This window comes from Pelodiscus sinensis, chromosome 8 (genome assembly GCF_049634645.1).
Source record: "Pelodiscus sinensis isolate JC-2024 chromosome 8, ASM4963464v1, whole genome shotgun sequence".
Taxonomy (NCBI): Eukaryota; Metazoa; Chordata; order Testudines; family Trionychidae; genus Pelodiscus; species Pelodiscus sinensis.
This window is the reverse complement of record NC_134718.1, coordinates 72,176,458-72,198,029: the sequence shown is the minus strand read 5'-3', so window position 1 is coordinate 72,198,029 and position 21,572 is coordinate 72,176,458. Positions and strand designations below refer to the sequence as shown.

The following is a 21,572-nucleotide window of genomic DNA, read 5'->3' as shown; positions in this document are numbered from 1 at the left end:
ATAATAAAGTCTAAATATGTACTGATTTATATATGGGTAAAAGCCACTTTTTAATGGCTGTTAATCTGTGGCATGGTATCTCTGCATGTCTAGTAAATCTTCCTTTTAACTGGTCATTTTAATAGTCTATGGAACATTTCTTTGAATGGGAATAATTATCACTTTAAAAAGAGCAGAATGAATATTCACCTTGGCTTTTATGAATGCTTGTATTTATTCCAACATAAAGAAAATGTTTTATGTTTAACTGCAGACCATCTTTACAAACCACCCTACCCAGCTACAGCATACTGAGACTCATAATCCCAAACTGGAAACATCACCGCATATCCATGCAAACAAACTGCCATACTAAAATATGGGCTCAGTTCTTCAAAGGAGCTAAGCAGGAGAGAGAAAATGGTTGCACAGAAAGCTCATGTTCAAATGCAACTCAATAATATCCAAAAATAGCAAGGAAACAATTTAAGAATTAACTGCTATTCAGCCCAACAGCCTACAATAGCATTAATGTGTATTAGCAGCAGAACAGTTCCAATTTTGTTATTTGTCCCCCTGTTGTTTGTATTTCTCCACCTTCCCTCCACCCTTTGAGGCATTGCTCAGTCTCTCTCTGGACATACAGATTTTAAATTACAAGGAAACAATGGCTGGTTAGTATGGAAAATGCAGAGGACAAAAAACTAGAAATTCTAGGCTCTATTCCAGGATGTGAAGCTACTTACTTAGAGCTTGATTTTCACAATTACATGTGAGCAAATACATTCCTACAACCAGCACAATTATACATACAAATCAGGTATTTGTACATGTTGATAAGCAGTCACATAAATAACTGGTCAATGGTTTGTTAAACTAAAGTGATTTACGAAGCATAATCAGAATAATTATGCATGTACAGTTGTGAAAGTCAAGATTTCAGAATACTTGCACCTCTGGCTTCTCCATTTTACAAATGACAATATGCTCCCTATCTCATGATATGTTTGAAGCATTATTAAAGCTTGTGAAGTGCCTTAAGATTGCTGAATAAATGGATCTATTCCAAGTGGAAAATAACGTCATAAAGTCTATCAGTCCAACAAGGATAAGCTCCTAACTATTTGGATTTTGAGAAGTTGCTGATCAGTGTAGATCTTCAGCTATATTGAGACTGTGAGAAAAAGGAGCAAAATACTGCACCTTTTTAACCACATCTTATGGTCAGTGAAGTGCTACCCTTTCAACAGCTTCAGTCTGTCTAACACTCAGATTCTTGAAGAAACAACACCTTGCAGATTAGCAGTTTGTCAGCTGGTGATTGATTGGGACACCATGATAAGCAACATGTGAGTTCCCCATGACTCATTCTCAATGTCAACACGTTACAATCCACAGCTTCAGATCTCAGTGTGCAGTTTTACACAATTTTTAGTGATCAACTTTTATAACTAGAACTGGAAACAATACTGCCAAAATGGCAATTGTAATACTGACTGTATTCACCCAAACAAACATCCAAAGTAGACATAAAACATCTTGAACTTTGATCTGCTTCTAGTTTTCAATCACTAATTGCTAAATTATTCAAAATGGCCTCAAAACTTGTACCTGCTAAGCTGCATGTGCAGCAGTATGAATACACAAACAACAGATGTGCAATTACATGACCACATGCACTCAACATATATTCATCTGATTTTGCAGATGGAATTTTGGGAGCACTTTTGACAGATTGGTTTCTACCGTATCAATCACACTCCTCACAGCATCCTCTCTTTCTTTACATTATTAATAATTATAATGAAATAACGTCTGAAAAAAATCTAGGCATCACAACCCTGAAATACTGAAGTTGTCCATATGTGTAGAAAGCTGGGGACAAAAAGCAATGGCCAATAATAGGAAAGAAACTGATACCACCACAACAAAAACCTCCCTATTTTCAGTTATTACATCATGATGAACCAAAGGGAAACCCATCAACCTAAATGTCATACTTTTGTCTGAATACTTTTATTTATTATTGTCACACACAACGCCTAAAATTACTACATCTGAAAGAGATTAAAGGAAAAAAATACTTGTCTATAATTCTTTAGTTTTGTATCTGAACTCAGCAGCACATTGTAACTACTGTAGTAAGTTGACGGTCTTCCCTATATAATAATACCAACATGTAGTTCTTATGTATCATTTTCATCTGTAGATCTCAAAATGCTTTACAAAAGAGGCAAGTATCATTAGTCCATTTTATAAATGGGGAAAGAGCAGCAAAGAGAGGTGGTGTGTCTTGGCTAAGGTTAAGATTTAGGCCAGTGGGACAGCCAGGAATAGAACCCAATGTCATAAACCCCAATCCAGTACCATATCCACTGGATCACACTGTATAGTGAACTAGTTTCTTCATTTGTTTGGGTCTTTGACATAGCCCACATGGGAGAGAAAATCATTTTAAAAAATAAGATGGGATTGTAAAACCTCAAAAAATGGAAAGGGAATCTGGGACAAGTGCAGTACTTGGAATTACTTTTAGTTCATTTTTAAATAAACAGGTTTCAAATTGACTAAGGGCAACATTTTCAAAAGTGTCTGACTTAGGAGCCAAAGTCTCATTACGAGTCAGAATTTTTAGGCTCATCAATTACTTTGGTGCTTTTGAAGACTTTATCGGTGTTCCTTACAAACAGATTGGGACTCTTTACTGTATACTGTTAGTGGAGTTTTCCTCCAGCAGTAGGCTTCCTTGCATATAAAAATTCTTAATAATGGGTATCTACATATATTAAAAACACAAATGGATAGTTTCCTTTCTTCATCCTTCCAGCTGACTGTGTAATATTACAGTTGGAATGTATTTATTAAAAAAAAATTACCAGTTCATGGGGGGGGGGGGGGAAACTGTCCTATGTGTGTACACAGATGTTTGCAAAACTTTATTAACTTCAGTGTATTTTAAAAATAGGTTTGGATTTGCTCATCCACCTAAGCTGCATATCAACTGAAAAACAAACTCAATTTGACTGAGTTATATAAATGGAAAAAGGAACATAGAAACTTTTTGTGTGTAATGCAACAAGAGTTTTATTTATACCTATGAAACTTTACAGAATATTTGCCTATGATGTAAGTGAGCCCCTTCTAGCATCAGAGGGTCTTCATCAGGAAATACAGCTTTTGGCACTGTTCATATTAATTTCTGTTGAATTAATCTCCTCATTTTTGTGTAGTTCCCCTTTCTGAAATTAAATGTCACAGTGATGAACTGCTGAGGTGTTTTTCCCATAGCATATTATATTACGGTCACTATTTCCAAGCGGTCCAGTTATTGTCACCTCTTGGACCAGATACTCCACTCCACTTAGGACTAAAGCAAGAATTATCTCTGCTCTTGTGTGTTCCAGAACCAGCTGCTCCAAGAAGCAGACATTTAAGGTGGCAATAAACTTTATCTCTGCTTCCGGTCCTAAGGTGACATGTACCTAGTCAATATGGGGATTGTTGAAATCTTCCATTTATTATGGAATGTTTTATTTGCATAGCCTCTCTAATCTCCCTTAGCATTTCACAGTCACTATCACTGTCTGGTCAGTAATATGTCCCTACTGCTATATTCATATTATTAGTGCATGGAATTACTATCCATAGAGATTCTATGGCACATTTTGGTTCATTTACAATTTTTACTTCATTTGATCTACACTTTCTTTCACATACAGTGCCACTCATCCACCAGCACAACCTGTTCAGTCCTTCTGATATATTTTGTACCCTAGTATTACTATGTCCCATTGATAATCCTCATTCCACCAAGTTTCAGTGATGACTATTATATCAATATCCTCATTCTATATGAGGTACTCTAGTTCACTCATCTTATCTAGTGTTTGTATATAAGCACGTTAAAAACTTGTCACTATTTAGCTGTCTGCATTACCTGCTGTGACTGAATGGGACTCTCTTTCATTTGACTGTTTCTCATCTCATTCGACGCTCTCTCCATTTGCCGGTGACTTGGTATGAAATTGCAGTCTGTTTAAAATCCTCACTTGTTTATCTCAAGTTCCACCAAGGGACATTTGTAACTTCATCATACAACTTGCCCTGTTTAAGACATAGGCATGCCAAGGCTTTCTGGATTACTTTAATCCAGATCTGACAATACTGATCATTAAAAAAGTTTAGCTCACACTGAGAAGAAAACAGCCTCGTGAAGTTCTGCCTGTCTTCAATTTGATATCTCCCCCTTTCACACATCTTTCTAAGTTCCCTTCCCTGTACTAATTAGGCTCATTTAAATGTCATGCTAATGACAGTCTGGCAGTTTATTTGCAGATGCTCTTTTATAAGACACATCTGATTTTTAGATGCCCCAGCACAGAAAGGGGCTGTGCATCTTTGATTTATATCACCAAGAGCATTTTTATTAACCACAGATAGGGAAGGTTTTGATATTATTAATCAAACAGAAAAGAAGGCTAGAAAAGAGTAGCATTACGGCTTATTAATGTTCTACTAGAGCTAGAATGGATAAGTAGAGTTTAATCATTAAGAAGTTTAAAAAAGTAATTCACAAAATAAAAAGGAGCTACATACATAAATGCTCACGTCTCCATTATTTAAAGACTTAAACATAAAAATCTTGTAAAATTACTAGTTTTAGCACTATGTACTCTCACTGAATGGCTGCCCTTCAAGTCTATTGGGAGATATCAGATTCTGATGCTTGTGTAATGTTATCTCCTTGTTAAGAAGGTAGGTAATGTAATCGTTTCTACTGCAGAATTCAGAAACAATGCCCTGGTTCCCTACAGAGATTCAGAAAGGTCAGGAGAAATGAACTAGTGATTTCTGTGGGGCTGATCGTGTGGTGGACTTCTGTCAATCTCTAGAAGTAACCACTGCAATTACCCATAGCTCATGCTTTGCCCAAACCCACCAAGGCTTCCAGAAGCTGTTACTTGATACATACAAGCCAAAATAAAAAACACACTACTGTCCCTGAAGCCTAAGAATTTATTCCAAACACTATCACTCTAGCCTGAATAAAGCATTCTGCTGCATATTATAATACAATTAATCAACAGAAGGATAAAACAAGAACGTGAAAGGAAGAGAATATAAATAACCTGTAAAGATAGAGTCCTACACAGATGCTGCTGGATACTTCATGTCACAGACACATATGAACTTAGGAAGATTCTCTGAGTTTTCAGAAACGTGGGAATCCTCTACCGTACTATGAGTAATTACAGTGAGCTTTAGTGGGCAAGAAAGAATATAAGTGCATCAACAGTTATTCTGATTTACACTCATAGAAGGCAAATTAACTCTAGGCATAAACACAGTGACCACGCAAAGACGAGAAGGGAAGGCAAATAGATTTTCATGTACGATAGTGTCTGTTCTTCTCTGTTGTGAAGGCTGACATAACCAGGCATCTTGCCAGAAGGAAGGAAAATATTATTTGCCTAAGTAGCTCCCTTACAGGTCACACTGGGAGGAATTCTATTTTGGTATACTGATAACATGACTCTCAGTGATAAATGTGTGTCAATCATGGTCATCTCACAAGAGCTGCTCCTGATAAGGAAAACATCCTGGTTAGGGAACACATGCTCTCTGCCCTATAAATTGCAGCAGCGACTGCAAATTGAAATTGAAGTGCTGTGCTCCCAATAAAATGAGCTGTATCCCAATCATTCAACTGTATACTGTGCACAGGTATATGTTCTTGACATTCACAGCTGGCGTAAAAGAGCTGGCCACAGTTACACTATTTTGAACTTGACAACAAAGCAGTTGTAGTATCTAAGTACAAGATGGGTTACGTTCTCCTTTTTTTGGTACTAACAAGCCGTCTTTTCTCTCTTTGGTGGCACAGGCTCAAAACAATTGCTTCTGGAGTAGGAAAGAAGAAAATAGTGTTCAAAGTTCTTTCTGCTATTAATACTGCCTCCTCCCCTTCACATGATGGACAGTTTGGAGGTTTTCTAAAAAAGAATTCTGTTCTCTGGCTAAACCATCTTGATTTTTCAGCCATCAAAAGCAATGTTTGCCAACCAGGAATTAATATCACCAATTTACTTCTGACATGATGGTCCTCAAGAATAAAGAATGGGAAAAGGATTCTGCAATCAGTACATCTTCAGTGTGTTAAGATTTATTTAACACACTAATGAGGATGTTTGGGATTTATTAAGCAACTTTAATTATATAAAGCGCAGCTTAGAAAGATCTGTGGTCTCTTCTGGAATTTCAATGGTAGAAGACAAGATGAGTGGCTGATGAACTTCAAGGTGCCAGACCTTTCTCCAATTTCTTTCCCTGTATAGGCCTTGAAGATGCTTCAGTTGGGATTCTGGCCATGAGCCATTGTACTGGTATGATGATGTAATTTACTAATGCTGAATCTCACCTAAAAATAACTTTTTACATTCTCTTTTTCTCTAGACACAAAGCAGAAGCTGGTGATTGCTTCCAGGTCCATATAAAGGGGTATCATTTTATGCAAGAGACTAACTTTTCTTAGCCGGAATATTTTAGCTCCTAGGGCCTGCACAACAAAATGTTAATATAACCCACAAAAAATAAAACATAAGCTAACAATGACTGCATCAATTAAAGCACCTGCTGCAAAGAGATAATTCAGTCTATTTCTCTACCATAAGCTGGATAGTGGATTTCACTGTTTATGACAAGTAACAGTCAAATACTGTAGGGAAAAAGGATGATGCTGAAATACAAAAAGATGAATGGATATTAGTTTGTCTACCTAACTTAAGGAAAGAGAAGGAAAATAGCACTTAGAAATTGCCATTCATAGCACTTTCCATTTTCAAAGTGGTTTACAAACATTAAACAGATTCTCATAACACTCATATAAGGGAAATCAGTAAGTATTATTATCCACTTTGTATAGTTGGAGAAAATGCAGCACAGTGACTTGCCTAAAGCCACAGAGGGAGCGATGATCAATGCCAAAGTTGAAATAAAAATGTCTCTGGTTCCCAGTCCTTTGCTCAGACCATGCTTCTCTGTATCCAACACTACATAACATCTCATTTATTCCAGCTGCTATAGATATAGCATGCTTAGAGTGTCCTTATAGCCTCAGTTTTTCAGAGCATGTACCAAAAAATTCTGAGGACATTTTAAATGTTCACTTTTTTCATTTAAACAATCAAAACTTTAAAAAAAAAATAACTACATGTTTATTCAAGTCACTTTGCTGTGCCATGTAGAATTTGCTCTGAGTTTAGCAGAAACAGCGCAGTGGAATGAATGTTCTGTGGAATAATCAGTGTTTAGAATGAAGAGCTGAAGGAGCACAGACACTTCTGAAGTTGTTCTTTTTGTTTATCATGAATGCCAATGACACTCATTCATTGTTTCATATTAACATCATTCAGAACACATCAGTTACTGGAAAAATTCTCCAAACTGAGAAATATTTATCCGTTGCTTTAAAGACAGAAATTGGCAAATGTGGCACCCAGAATCTTTGGGAAAAAAACCTGTACTTTTACTTTTTGAATGACTATTTTATAACTCTATAAAACATTGCCACTTTTTTTAAATATGATCACCTTAAGCGTATGATACTCAAGAATCATGAGCAGAGTCAACACAGACTATTCAGGAACCTCGGAAGGCTTTCCTAACCTCAACTTGGCAGTGGTTCTTAGCTTCTCTGATCCTCAGTGCAGTCCCTAAGATCTTCCTTGACACACTATTCGTTGCCTGATATAGTAAAAAATCTGTTTTGTAACTAGTGCTCTTTGAGATGTGTTGCACATATCATTTCACTTCAGATGTGTGTACTCAATGCACAAAAGTCAGATTTAACCTGCATATGCTCACTCTACTGCCTCACACCACAATCCAAAAGCATAAATGTGAGCGCCACCTTCAACACCAAGTTGGGAGGGGTTGCGACTGCTCTGGAGGATAGGGTCATAATTCAAAATGATCTGGACAAATCGGAGAAATGGTCTGAGATAAACAGGATGAAGTTTAATAAAGACAAATGCAAAGTGCTCCACTTAGGAAGAAACAATCAGTTTCACACATACAGAATGGGAAGCAACTGTCTAGGAAGGAGTATGGCAGAAAGGGATCTAGGGGTTATAGTGGACCATAAGCTGAATTTGAGTCAGCAGTGTGATGCTGTTGCAAAAAAAGCAAATATGATTCTGGGATGCATTAACAGGAGTGTTATGAGCAAGACACGAGAAGTCATTCTTCCACTCTACTCTGCGCTGGTTAGGCCTCATTTGGAGTACTGTGTCCAGTTCTGGCCATCACATTTCAAGAAAGATGTGGAAAACTGGAGAGGGTCCAGAGAAGAGCAACAAGAATGATTAAAGGTTAGAGAAAAGAATGGTTACTTACCTGTAACAGTTGTTCTTCGAGATGTGTTGCTCATGTCCATTTGAAGTAGGTGTGCGCACCGCGTGCACCGTGTCTTCCGGAGCGTTTTCCCTAGCGGTACCCGTAGCGCCGGCAGGACGCTCCCCTGGAGTGGCGCCGCCATGGCGGGGCATAAGTACCCCTGCCGGTGCTGCCCTACCTCAGTTCCTTCTTGCCGGACACTCAGACGAAGGGGAGGTAGGGTGGGAGTCAAATGGACATGACCAACACATCTCGAAGAACAACAGTTACAGGTAAGTAACCGTTCTTTTCTTCTTCGAGTGGTTGCTCATGTCCATTCGAAGTAGGTGACTACCAAGCTAACCCCACGGAGGAGGGGTCGGAGCAGTCATACCACCAGAGTCATGAAGGAAGGTGAACAATAAACGGATTTATTTGAACAATCCAACACAGATAAGGCACATATTAAGAACAAAGACAACCGGACATATATATATTTACATATTTACATCACAGATTCGAGGACTGCAGAGCCCACTCTTGCATCCTTCCTGGCCTGCTGAGGTAGCGCACAGTGTGTTGCAAACATGTGAAGGGAAGACCAAGTGGCTGCCCTGCAAATTTCTGTGATTGGTACCTGGGCACCAAAGGCCACCGAGGACGCCTGCGCCCTGGTAGAGTGTGCCTTCACCCTGGGTGGGGTTTTACCAGCCAGTTGATAACATTCTATGATGCATTGCACCACCCATCTTGACAGCCTTTGTGTCGAAATAGGTGACCCTTTCACCCTGTCCCCAAACGCAATAAACAATTGTTGTGATTTACGGAACGGCTTGATCCTATCAATGTAGAATGCCAGCACCCGCTTGGCGTCCAGGGAGTGCAGCACCCACTCCTTAGAGGAGGCGTGAGGTTTTGGGGGGAAAAAACGGGAGATAAATCTCCTGGGACAGGTGGAATGGTGATACCACCTTCGGGAGGAAGGCTGGATGAGGCCATAGCCTTACATTGTTATGAGGAAAAAACAAGGTAGGGCGAGTCTACAGTTAGCGCCCTTAGTTCCGACACCCTTCGAGCCGATGTAATGGCCATGATGAAAGCAACCTTCAATGAAAGGTGAAGCAGGGAACACGTGGCCAGCGGTTCAAAGGGAGGTAGCATAAGCCTGTGGAGGACCACGTTAAGGTCCCAGGCGGGAAGCGGGGCCCTCACCGAGGGGTACAGCTTTTCCAGGCCAGTAAGAAACCTTTTAACCACCGAGTTAGAAAAAAGGGAGACTCCTGCCATACCAACATGGAAGGCGGAGAGAGATGCCACATGGACTTTGATAGAAGAAAAAGATAGGCCACTAGACCGAAGCTGGAAAAGGTAGTCAAGAATAGTTGGAATAGGAGCCGAGGACGGGTGTACTCCCCTCCGGGACGCCCAAGACTAGCAGCACCGCCACTTGGCAGTGTACAACCATCTAGTAGAGGGTTTCCTGCTACTGAGGAGAACCATCTGAACCTCTTGGGAACATTCCCTTTCAGGTTGGTTCAACCACGGATAAACCATGCCGTTAGGTGGAGAGACCGGAGATCCGGGTGAATCATGATCCCCTTGCCCCAGGGTTGAGTTAACAGATCCCGGACTAGAGGGAGTGCTATTTGGTCCTGGATAAGCATGTCCACTAGGATGGGGAACCAGAACTGTCTGGGCCACCTGGGGGCTATGAGAATGATCGAGGACCAAAAGGTCCTCGCCCTGGTCAATACCCTGGAAATTAGGGGAAACGGGGGAAAGGCATAGAGAATGCCCTCTGGCCACACGGTTGTCAGGGAAACCCCCAGGGAATATTTCCCCAGCCCCAGCAGGGAACAGTAGTTCCTGCACTTGGCATTGCTTGCTGAGGCGAACAGGTCTAGGCGGGGATAACCCCACCTGCGGAAAACCTGGCGGAGAGCAGAGTCCTTGAGGGTCCACTCATGGGCTCCAAAGGATTTGCTCAGCGTGTCCACTAGCAGGTTTTTGCACCCCGGAAGGTATTCCACTTGAGGTGAGATACCGTGCGTGACGCACAAGTGCCAAAGTTGCAGGGCCTCTTTGCAGAGAGGAGGTGATCGCGCTCCACCCTGCTTGTTGAGGTAAAAGACCGCCACTATGTTGTCCATACGAACCAGGATCGAATGGTGGGCGAGCCTTGGCAGGAAGGCTTCGCAGGCTCTCCTCACCACTCGCAATTCCCGGACGTTTATGTGTAGGGATCGCTCAGAGGGGGACCAAAGGCCTTGAGTCCTGTGCCGCCCCAGGTGTGCTCCCCAGCCCAGGTCGGACACATCAGTGACCAGTGTCAGGGAGGGGGGAGGGGCATTGAAAGGAACCCCACTGCGTATCACAGTTTCCTGGGTCCATCATAGGAGGGAGTCCAGAATTTCTGTGGGCACCGTAATTATCAAGTCCCACAGACCCCTGGATTGGCTGAAGGCCCTCGCCAACCATGCCTGCAGGGGTCTCATCCTCAATCTGGCAAGGCAGACCGTGTACGTACACACTGCCATATGGCTCAGGAGCCTGGAGCAGACCCGAGGGGTCGTGATAGGGGACCAGGTTAACCCCGAGATCAGCTCCACTATGGAGAGGAACCTGCTCTTGGGCAGGAACGCCCTTGCCACCCTCGAATCGAGGAGGGCTCCCACAAATTCTATCTGTTGGGAGGGGGGTCAGGGATGACTTCTCGACATTTATCATGAGTCCCTAACCTTAGGAAAAGGGCTCTTGTGAGTGCCACGTGAGCTTCTACCTGCCCGTACAAGCGACCTCGGATCAGCCAATCGTCAAGGTACGGGAACACGTGCACCCCTTGTTTGTGGAGATATGCGGCAACCACCGCCATGCATTTCGTGAATACCCTCGGTGCCGTACATAAACCAAAAGGGAGCACCGTAAACTGAAAATGGTATTGGCCCGCCATAAACCTGAGGAACCTCCTGTGGCTGGGTCTGATCGCCACGTGGAAGTACGCGTCCTTGAAGTCAAGAGTCGCGTACCAGTCTCCTAATTGTAGCACTGGGATGACCGATGCCAAGGTCACCATTCTGAACCTGTGTTTTATGACCGCCTTGTTTAAATCTCGGAGGTCCAAAATGGGGCGGACCCCTCCCTTTGGCTTGGGGACAACAAAATAACAGGAGTAAAAATCCCTTCCTCGCAGATGCGGAGGAACCTCCTCTATTGCTCCTTTTTCGAGGAGCGCAGACACCTCCTGACACAGGATGTGTTCATGAGGGGTGTCCCTTACTAAGGCCGGATAGGGGGGTTTTGAGGGCGGTGGGCCTAGGAAAGGGATAGAATAGCCTCCATTTACTGTGTTCAGAACCCAGGCATCCGATGTTATTAGGGCCCATGCATGGGCAAAAAGGGATAGCCTGGCCCCAAACGGGGGGCCAGGACGGGAGATTGGTACGGGACTCTCAATCAGGGCGTCAAAATTAGGGCTTGCCCTGATGGGAAGGACCGTGAGGACCTCCTTGCTAGGTATCAGCCCTGGGGCGACGACGTCGACCCCTAACCCCCTGAGGGTGCGCAGCTGCCCCGGAACCTCCACCAGAGGCCCGGGAGCGGCGCCTCCAGTAATCCCCACGGAGGACCTGGGGCTGTGCCCTCCCCTGCTGCCTATAAGGCAGCTGCCGCCGCTGCGGAACCGGCGTCTAGATGCCCAAGGACTTCCAGGGTGGACCTTGTGTCCTTTAGGGTATGGAGCCTAGAGTCGGTGTGCTCCGAGAACAGAGCTTTGCCCTCAAAAGGCAAGTCCTGTATCATATGCTGCACATCCGGGGGAATTCCCGAGATGTGGAGCCATGCCCCCCGACGCATAATGACACCAGTCGCCATTGTGCGGGCTGCTGAATCCACAGTGTCCAGAACCACCTGGAGAGCGGTTCGTGCGATGACTTTACCCTCCGAGGCAACAGCCGCGAACTCCTGATGATCCTCCAAAGGGAGTCTGTCTCGGAACTTTTCGGCGGCATGCCAGGTGTTAAAGGCATATCTACTTAGCATCGCCTGCTGGTTCGCGATGCGGAGTTGTAGCACTCCTGTGGCGTAAACCTTACAGCCCAACAGGTCCAGCTGCTTAGGCTCCCTCGCCTTTGGAGAAGGACCAGGCTGAGGGAGTCTTTCCTTTTGGGCCGCGGCCTGCACGACCAAGGACCCGGGGATGGGTTGTGAGTACAGGTAATCATGCCCCGAGTGCGGGACATAATAACGCCTCTCGACCCCTTTTAAGGTAGGGGTCAAGGTTGCCGGCGTTTGCCACAGGGCATTAGTAATCTTTTACACCGTTTTGTTAAGCGGTAAGGACAATCGCGTAGGCGCATCTTCTGTGAGGATGTCCACCATTGGATCCGTGTCCTCGATGACAGGTTCCACCGGAACTGCCAGGTTGGAAGCCATGCGGCGGAGGAGATCCTGGTGCATGCGGGCATCCATTGACGGCAGACTCGGTGCAGGGTCTGCTAGTGCCTCGTCCGGAGACGACGACGACGACGACGACGAGGACTCCTGAACTGGCACAGGACCGGTTGTCGCCAACTGCGATGCCATCTGGGCAGCTTGCGCTCCCGATGGGTCCACCTCCGGAGCAGGTGATTGCGGTGCCGCTGGATCGGGTTGCGGCGCCCGAAGAGGGAAAGGGGGGGGCCCGGGACAGGCACGCCGACGGTTGGGAGCGGTGCCCTGAAGTCCCCGACACAAGAGAAGGAGGCAGCTGACCTTGCCACTGATGGTAGGCCCAGGGGGTCCAGAAAGGCCACTGAAGGTGCAGAGGCCACGTTTGTTGAATGTGGTCCCTCCTATGTCTGGACCTGGACCTGTGGGCCAAGGATGCTCCCAAAGAGCCTGATCAGACAGAGACAGCATCTGAGTCCAAGGAATAATTGGACTCCGGCCAGGGTGGAGCCGAGGAAGAATGCGGGGCAAACCTTGCCATGGACTCAGGCTTACCCGCATGAGTACGTCGGGGCCACACTATCTGTGGGACTGGGGGACCCATGCCCGGTGCCGGGAGGCTCGCTGATGGTTGTGGCACCGGGGGACCCAGACCCGGTGCCGAGGATTCTACGGCACCCAGTTGCAGCACCGGGGCACTCAGGCTCGGTGCCGATTGCAACATGGCCAGTTGTGGCACCAGGGTGCCCAGACCCGGTGCCTGATAAGTCACCCACAGCTGCGGCACCGGGGTGCCCAGGCCCAGTGCCGGCTGAGTCGCCAGCAGCTGCGGCACCGGGGTGCCCAGGCCCGGTGCCGGTTGAGTCGCCAGCAGCTGTGGCACCAAGGTGCTCAGGCTCGGTGCCGGTTGAGATGCCGCCGATGGCTGCGGCACTGGGGTGCTCAGGCCCGGTGCCGGTTGAGTTGTGGCCGGCGTTTGCGGCACCGGGGTACCCAGGCCTGGTGCCTGGCAAGACCACTGCGTCGATGCCGGTGCAGAGGAAGGCATGGAGACGGATGCCAGCTCCTGGGTGACCTCCATGGAGGAGAGAGATGTCTGAATGGACGCCACATGGCTACTTAGATACGGCACCGGCACCACCAGGCGGGGAGCTGGCAAGGAGCTCATCTGCAGCGAAGTTCGCGCATGGCTGGAAACTCCCTGAGAATGACAGTTCGGCGTTGAGAAGGGTGCCGAAGTAGACATCGGTACTGACCCCACATGGAGTGGTCCCGACGCATAAGCCACCTTAGCATGCCGACCTGGGCCATGCTGGGGCGAAGCCGTAGCCAGCCGAGCCTCCGACGATGGTGACCTCGACCCTTCCGAGTCAACCGATGGAGGGGAGGTCATGAGGCTAATAAGATCCTGCGCCACTTCGAACGTATCCGGCGTGGACGATACACGCACCAGTGAGCCCACGGCGCGGTGCCCAGTCGAAGTTGCCTTCTTCGAAGGGGACCTTCCCCGGGATTTCTTCACTCTCTTAGTCGGAGGAGAGTGAGACCGGTGCCGAGACCTCGACGCCGACGCACGGTGCCGGTGAGGAGCCTCCCGTGTAGAAGCCAGTGCGCTGCGAACCGCAGGATGTTCTGGCGGCACCGGTTGAAGCGCTGTCTCCATGAGGAGAAGCTTCAGGCGAGAAACCCTTTCTTTTCTGATATGGGGCTTGAAGGACTTGCAGATCTTACAGGCAATATCCAGATGAGCCTCACCCAAGCACTTAAGACAACTGTCGTGTGAGTCGCCCCTGGGCATAAACTTCCCGCAGTCAGCACATGTCTTGAAGCCTTGCAGCCCTGGCATTCCTTACCCCCAAGGGGGAAGGAACAAACAAAGAACCTAACTATCTAACTGCAAGAACTATTTACAAACCAATGTGAGAACGGGAACCATTAACTAACTAAGAGACTGAGAGATATAGAGACACTCCAACGACCGTCACTGCGGTAAGAAGGAACTGAGGTGGGGCAGCACCGGCAGGGGTATTTATGCCCTGCCATGGCGGCGCCACTCCAGGGGGCGCCCTGCCGGTGCTACGGGTACCGCTAGGGAAAACGCTCCAGAAGACGCGGTGTGCACACCTACTTCGAATGAACATGAGCAACCACTCGAAGAAGAACATGACCTGTAGAAGGAAAGCTGAAAGAATTGGGTTTGTTTAGTTTAGAAAAGAGAAGATTGAGGGGGGACATGATAGCAGTTTTCAGGTATCTAAAAGGTTGTCATAAGGAGGAGGGAGAAAACTTGTTCATCTTGGCCTCTGAGGATAGAACAAGAAGCAATGGGCTTAAACTGCAGCAAGGGAGGTTTAGGTTGGACATTAGGAAAAAGTTCCTAACTGTCAGGGTAGTCAAACACTGGAATAAATTGTCCAGGGAGGTTGTGGAATCTTCATCTCTGGAGATATTTAAAAGTAGGTTAGATAAATGTCTATCAGAGATGGTCTAGACAGTATTTGGTCCTGCCATGAGAGCAGGGGACTGGACTCAACCTCTTGAGGTCCCTTCCAGTCCTAGTATTCTATGATTCTATGATTCTAAATCCCCTTAAGTTCCTTCTTACTAGAAGATTCGGTCTGATAAGAGACGGGAAAGAGGGTGGGTCATGAAATGGCCTAGTGATGTTAAAATGCATTTATTAAGGTAAACCCACAAGAAAATTTCAGCAGTTACACGTTTACATGGGGGGAAGGCGGAACCTGGAGCATGCAGAGAGCTGGCTTTTAAGTTGTCTCCCAAAGCATACCGGCTCCCATGGAGCCGCATGACTCTCTCCACCTCCTGCGCTGCTACCTCTGTATCAGAGGCAGTAGCATTGGGGGGGGAGCGGGTCTGCGTGTAGCCATTTACATTATCACATCCCTAGAACAGACATGTGCAACAAATCTCATGCAAAACAGTTACAGAACAGGATGGTAACCGTTATTAATTCTTCATATGATTGCACATCTATTCTATTTCCGGTGACTCGCAAGCAGTTCAATTTGCAGATCAGAATCTAATGACACATCCAAATCTGTCATAATCTCTAATTTGCCCAGAGATGGCATAATGGAAGGCAAAAGTATGCACTGAAGACCAAGCTGCCACTTTACAAATGTCCAAAATGCGCAGCTGGGCCAGAAAAGCCACAGAAGTTACATGAGAGATCTGGTCAAATGCACTAGCACTCTATTCAGTGGCAATACATCAGCCCCGTTGTAGCACAAATAAATACAACAGGAGATTCATGAAGAGATCCTTTGAGAAAAGACTGGAAGAGACTGTCTGCAATTGCTACGAACAATGGAAATGATGACCTAAACGGTTTAGTCCTGTCCAGGCAAAACACTACCATTCTTCTAACACCTAATCCGTAGAGCCTCTTGTCACCTGTATAACAGTAAATATTAGAGAAGAAAGTTGATAACTATGTCACCTGATTGATTTGGATGTAAAATAGCAACTATACCCTGTCCTTGTAAGAGATCGTATACCAAGATCCAGAAACAAGTGCTTGTAATTCTCCCATTCTCCGGGCTGAGGTAATTGCGACCAAAAAGACTGTCTTCATAGAAAGATGGAGCAATGAACGTTCAAGAGGAAGACCCACTAGGTTTGTTAACACCATATTTAAATCCTAAGGGGTCCAGGATCTTGCCCTTTAGGGTATAAACAGCCCAAAGCTTTCAGAAATATAACTGTCATAGGAATGAAGAAAAATGATTGATTATCATTTGGAAGGTGGGAAAGCCGATATAGCTGTCAGATGGACCTTTATGGAACTAATGGTAAGCCCTTGCTATTCTGGATATAACAAATAGAGCAATACATGATGAATAGAAGCATGGACTGGGGAAAACCCTTTTTTCTGGGACAAAATGGAGACTCCCTCTTTGTCAGTTAAGTAAACATAGTATAAGGCATTCTACAATTTACAAGTGCAACTGAAATCCCCTTGGAATAAGCTTTCTCCTGAAGCCTTAGCCCTGGAGCATGCAGGCTATAAGGAAGAGTTCAGGTCAGAGGATGACCATAATCCTGAGAAATCAGGTCTGCATCCCATGGAAGTGGCAAGGGAGCTGTGTGTGAGAGGGTAAGCAGAGTGGAAAACCAATGTTGCTGAAGCCATGCTATAACTATGATTATGACTCATAGATCCTGTGCTGCAGCATAAGGCTCCAATGTAGATGGTACTGGGATAATCTCCTGTACCGTTAACTAGATGGAGCCACTTCAGGGCTGGTCTCAATAATGCCAGTACCCATGCCACCAGAGTTGACGGTCCCTCTTGAGCAGACGATTGCGTCACAGACTTCTTCAGACTCGTGTACACTCTAGTAACCTCATCCACATGCTTGCTGGAATTTAGTGCCAGGAATCTTGATTTATCAGGTACTGACCTTAGATGCCATCTTTCAGTGTCTCTTCCTCTGTAGTAGAGAAGGTGACCAGCCCAAATGATCAGTCAAAAACCAGGGGAGCACTTCTGATTGACACAGAAAGGCTCTGAGTGGAAAGTCTCCAGGGGTGAATGCAGGACCATCTCCATCAGAAAAAACTTAAGCCCAGTCTCTATTTCTTGGTTAATGGCTTAACATTCCTGCAAATTTGCCACCAATACCTGATGTAAGTCTCCCTGCAACACTTCAAGTAACTGGAATGCATGTCACTCACCAAACTGGAATAGCAGGAATGGCAGGAATTGAAACCCAGTGACCCAGTGCCTCATCAGCAGTACCCAGCAACAGGAAATGAAGTGTTTAAAAACACTTAACAAGAAAACTTATTTCTTTAACTGACAGTCTAAGCCATTAAAACTTCTGAAACAAGTACTAACTTCCTACAAATATGAGGGAAAATAAATCATTCAATAGTAAGACCACATGTTCCAAGTTCCAACGCAGGCAGTAAGAAGGAACTGAGGAAGGGTCAGTGTTGGCTCTGCCCTTCATACCTGCAAGCTATGGTGCGAGACAGCAGAGGGTACATGTGCCACTCTGACAGGCAACCCTGAGGGAAAAATCTCCAGCACCTGTGCACTATGCATGAGTACACCTGAAATGGAATGGACATGTGCACTCACTCGAAAACTAAATTACCAGACTTGACCCCTGCAGTGGTCCACTTATAACCAACCTTAATATTTTAGCTTACATTTCTCATCTCGAACATGAGTATAGATAGTAATTATAAATTAAAATATCCAGTGTAACAGAAACATTATCATGTACTTTATATCAATGACACTGATGGCTGTGGGAAGAGAGGATAGGAATTTGTGCAGTGCCTATTGTTACAATATACACACTGCAATACAAACTTGGGAAATGAACAATGAATTGTTTTAATCTTTATCTTGAATAGCACGCAGAGACAATATTATATGTGTATTTGACAAACGGTTTTATTTCCCAACCTCCACCTTAAGTTTCAAAGCACTTGCATTCCTTATTCTTGGATGATAGAGACGTAAATCATGAAAAAAGGAAAAAGCTAAAAGGTAATTTGTAGTCCCTGTACATTGTACATTTGTGCATTGTACATTTCTACCTAGTTTTTCAATAGAAACAGAAAATATTCTCTGGTTTTTGACCTTTATTACACAGGCTCAGCCAACTGAGGAGTGAGAAACTTCGTCACAACTGAATTAAGATCCCTTTGAGGGCAGTTCTCACAGGCATATCTCCTGCCATTCTTGATGAATGTACAGTCTTATCCTCACAGCATAAAAAACAAAATGGGCTTACTGGTCACAGTCAACTTCACATCATGGTGTAATTTTAAGCAAACACGTGTCTAGGACATTGGTTTTCAATCCTTCCATATCACCCCTTTTCAGGAGTTTGATTTAAGGATGTTAAAATGAGGTTAACTGACTAGTTGACTAGATAGGCACTTCCGTATTCCTCCTTTGAAATGTACAAGAGCCCCTGCTGGGGATCTTGTACATTTCAAAGGAAGACTGCAGAACTCTGCATACAGCCCGGAGCCAGTAGGAAGTCCTGCTAACTCCAGGCTGCACTCAGCATGCCTGCTTTCAAATATACAAGAGTCCCCAGTGAGAGCTCTTGTGCATTTCAAAGCCATGGAGCCCGGGGTCAGCTGGGGACAATGTGCGGAGATGGTGGTTTCAAAGGGGCAGCTGCCTCACAGCTGATCTATGGAGTCCCCAGCTGACCCTGGACTCCACAGCAGCTGCCCCTTTGAAATGCGGGGAAGTGCCGCGTGGAACCCGGGGTCAGCTGGGGACTCCCCAACTGACCCCGGGCTCCATGGCTGCCTCTTTGAATCACGCAGAGGCAGCATTTTAAAGGGGCAGCTGCTGCACAGCTGATATGTGTATCAGCTGTGCAGCGGCTGCCTTGGGGTTTCAAAATGGCAGTACCCCTTCTCCCCCCCCCCCTTTGCTGCCTCTATGTCATAGAGGCAACGTGGGGGGGGAGGGTTATCGACTAGTCTTTAACATCCCTAGTTTGATTTGTTTTGCATAACCCAAGTTTTTCCTCACTTAAAAACTGCTTACTTACAAAATCAGATATAAAAATAAAAGTGCCAGTACACTATTACTGAAAAATTGCTTAATTTATCTTTTTCATTGTATAATTACAAATCAATTCAAATATAAATATTATGCTTACATTAGGGTTTACTGTGCAAAGAGTGATACAAACAAACCATTGTATGTATGAAATTTTAGCTTGTACTGACTGCTAGCATTTTTATGTAGCCTATTGTAAAATTAGGCAAATGAATTGATGTATCCACTGGAAGACCCAGGGGTATGTGTAACCCTGGTTTGAAAGCCACTGATTTAGGACATCAGTAACATCCAGTGTAAGCTTTGGGCATTCTGAGACCCCAGATCATTTGGACTTCAATTAAGGAAACATATTTTGGAACCAAATATGGTTTCAAGATAGCTGATCTAACAAACATCTAAAGTGAAAATAGTCTGAATAGGTGGCTCCAGCCTACTGAGCAAGCACCTCCTAGCTAGAGTGGCAACAACCCAGTTCTGTTTTTTTCTTAACAAGCAAGAGACAAAGCATTGATCAGGATCAATTATAAAAATCAAGAAGGTACTCACCAGCAAGAGTGTAATCCATATCAAAACCAAAGCACTTTATCTTTTCCATTGCTAAACTTCTGTTCACAAAGACCCTGTAAAGAAGAGAGGATATAAATCCATAGGAATAAGCATTTCTGGAATAAAATTATTTGGGAGTAAACTTATTTCTCTTATTAAGTGATATGTGAGTTAACATACCCAGACGATCCTTAAATATATAAAATCAGAAGTTACCTAAAAATGTCTACCACTATTCTAAAAAATGAATGCACAGATCAGCTTTACCTGTCAGCATGCTTCCAACAAAGCCATGATTTTTTCATGGTTATTCTCAAAATTAATGTGGGTATAAAGATACAAACACTTGGGTACAAATCCTGAAAAAAATTCCTAAATACGGGAATGCAAGATTTCTTAAATCCAGGCTCAGATAACAAGAGGAAAATGGATGGGAAGGAATGATGGATGTTTGCCTGATTAAAATAAAATATGACAATCAAAAAGAGAGGGAATGAGTTTAGCCATTTCCTGAATAAACATTTACTATTTGTGCCCTATTTTGAATTAAATCTGAAAACTTGAGGAAAATTTAAAATGACCTCTCTCCAAAATTTGACTAATACTGTTATTAATCATTTAATATATCACCACAAAACAAAGATACATTCCCATGCTGAAGAGCATAGGGGAAGTTTTTTTTATTATTTGGAACTGTTTTTCCAGTTTTTATTTTTACTATCAAAAACTTGTAACAAGAATCTATTCTGTATACTGTGCTGATACTTTGATTTCAATGCATTGCATTCATTTGACTGACCGCCCACCCCCCCAAAAAAAACAAGATAAAGAAATAGGTAAAAAAACACAAAAGAAAACTTCATTATGCTTCGGCTATTAAGTAATACAGTTACATTTCCCACGTAATTTCCACCATATAATTTATCTGTCATTCCTCATTATTTTAGCCAGATTTGGTCTCTGAGAACAAAAAATCAGAGTTACAAACAGCAAAGCCAAGGATTCAGCTGTAGGGGAGAATCTGTTTTTCAGCAAAGTTAGAAATTCCAAGTATTGCTATAGAGATCATGCCAAGAAAAAAAAACTGCCTAAACATGTATGAGAAGGGATACTATTACCGTAGCATTCACTTCTCTGTCACCAAGAGATGCCGGGAGCCATCAAGGTTTTGCCTGGATACAAGTACACTGCCCTCAGCAGGATGCCAAAATAATTAGCCTTCTCTGGGGCTAATTCAGTAATACTTTTTTGTGAAGACAATGTAATAGGGGAGGATACCATAAGTAATGACCACAGTAAGTCCAAAAACAAATAGAAATCAATTCCATGAAGTTTCTAGTTTCAGGAGATCCTGTGATTCTTCTTCAGACTTATGGCCTGTCAGGCAGCTGACATGTCATATCACTTTAACTGTGTGTCAATCTACTCAAGTTAAAATTTAAACATCAAACTTGTCAAGATCAAACTACCACACTTCAATGCCAGCACCTTACCTCATCTCTCATAGATGTTGTTCTTGCAAAATCTGTAGCAGTCTGAATCATCCACTCATCTGAATTGCATTACGCAATTCCTTATAGGCTTCTCTAGTACAAATGCAATTTTGCTTGAATCTGATTTGACTTTAGAATATTACTATGTCTGAACCAAGCCTAAGATACCGTATGTCTTCTTGAATAGTGTT

The 21,572-nt window shown here is 44.1% G+C and overlaps 1 protein-coding gene across 3 annotated transcripts in view; it reads right to left on the bottom strand.

Annotated features, from left to right (window-relative positions):
- Positions 1-21,572, bottom strand: part of NT5C2 (5'-nucleotidase, cytosolic II) — an 89,006-nt gene that overhangs the window by 31,807 nt on the left and 35,627 nt on the right. The window contains exons 1-2 of one of the 3 annotated variants that reach the window (XM_075935562.1): positions 21,382-21,428; positions 19,889-19,962 (exon numbers count right to left, since the gene is read on the bottom strand). In XM_075935562.1, coding sequence (XP_075791677.1) covers positions 19,889-19,962; positions 21,382-21,386 — 79 coding nt within the window. In that variant the 5' untranslated portion in view covers positions 21,387-21,428. Of the gene's footprint in view, positions 1-19,888; positions 19,963-21,006; positions 21,271-21,381; positions 21,429-21,572 lie in introns of those variants that run through there. The other 2 variants (XM_075935561.1, XM_075935560.1) reach the window with 2 other exon arrangements.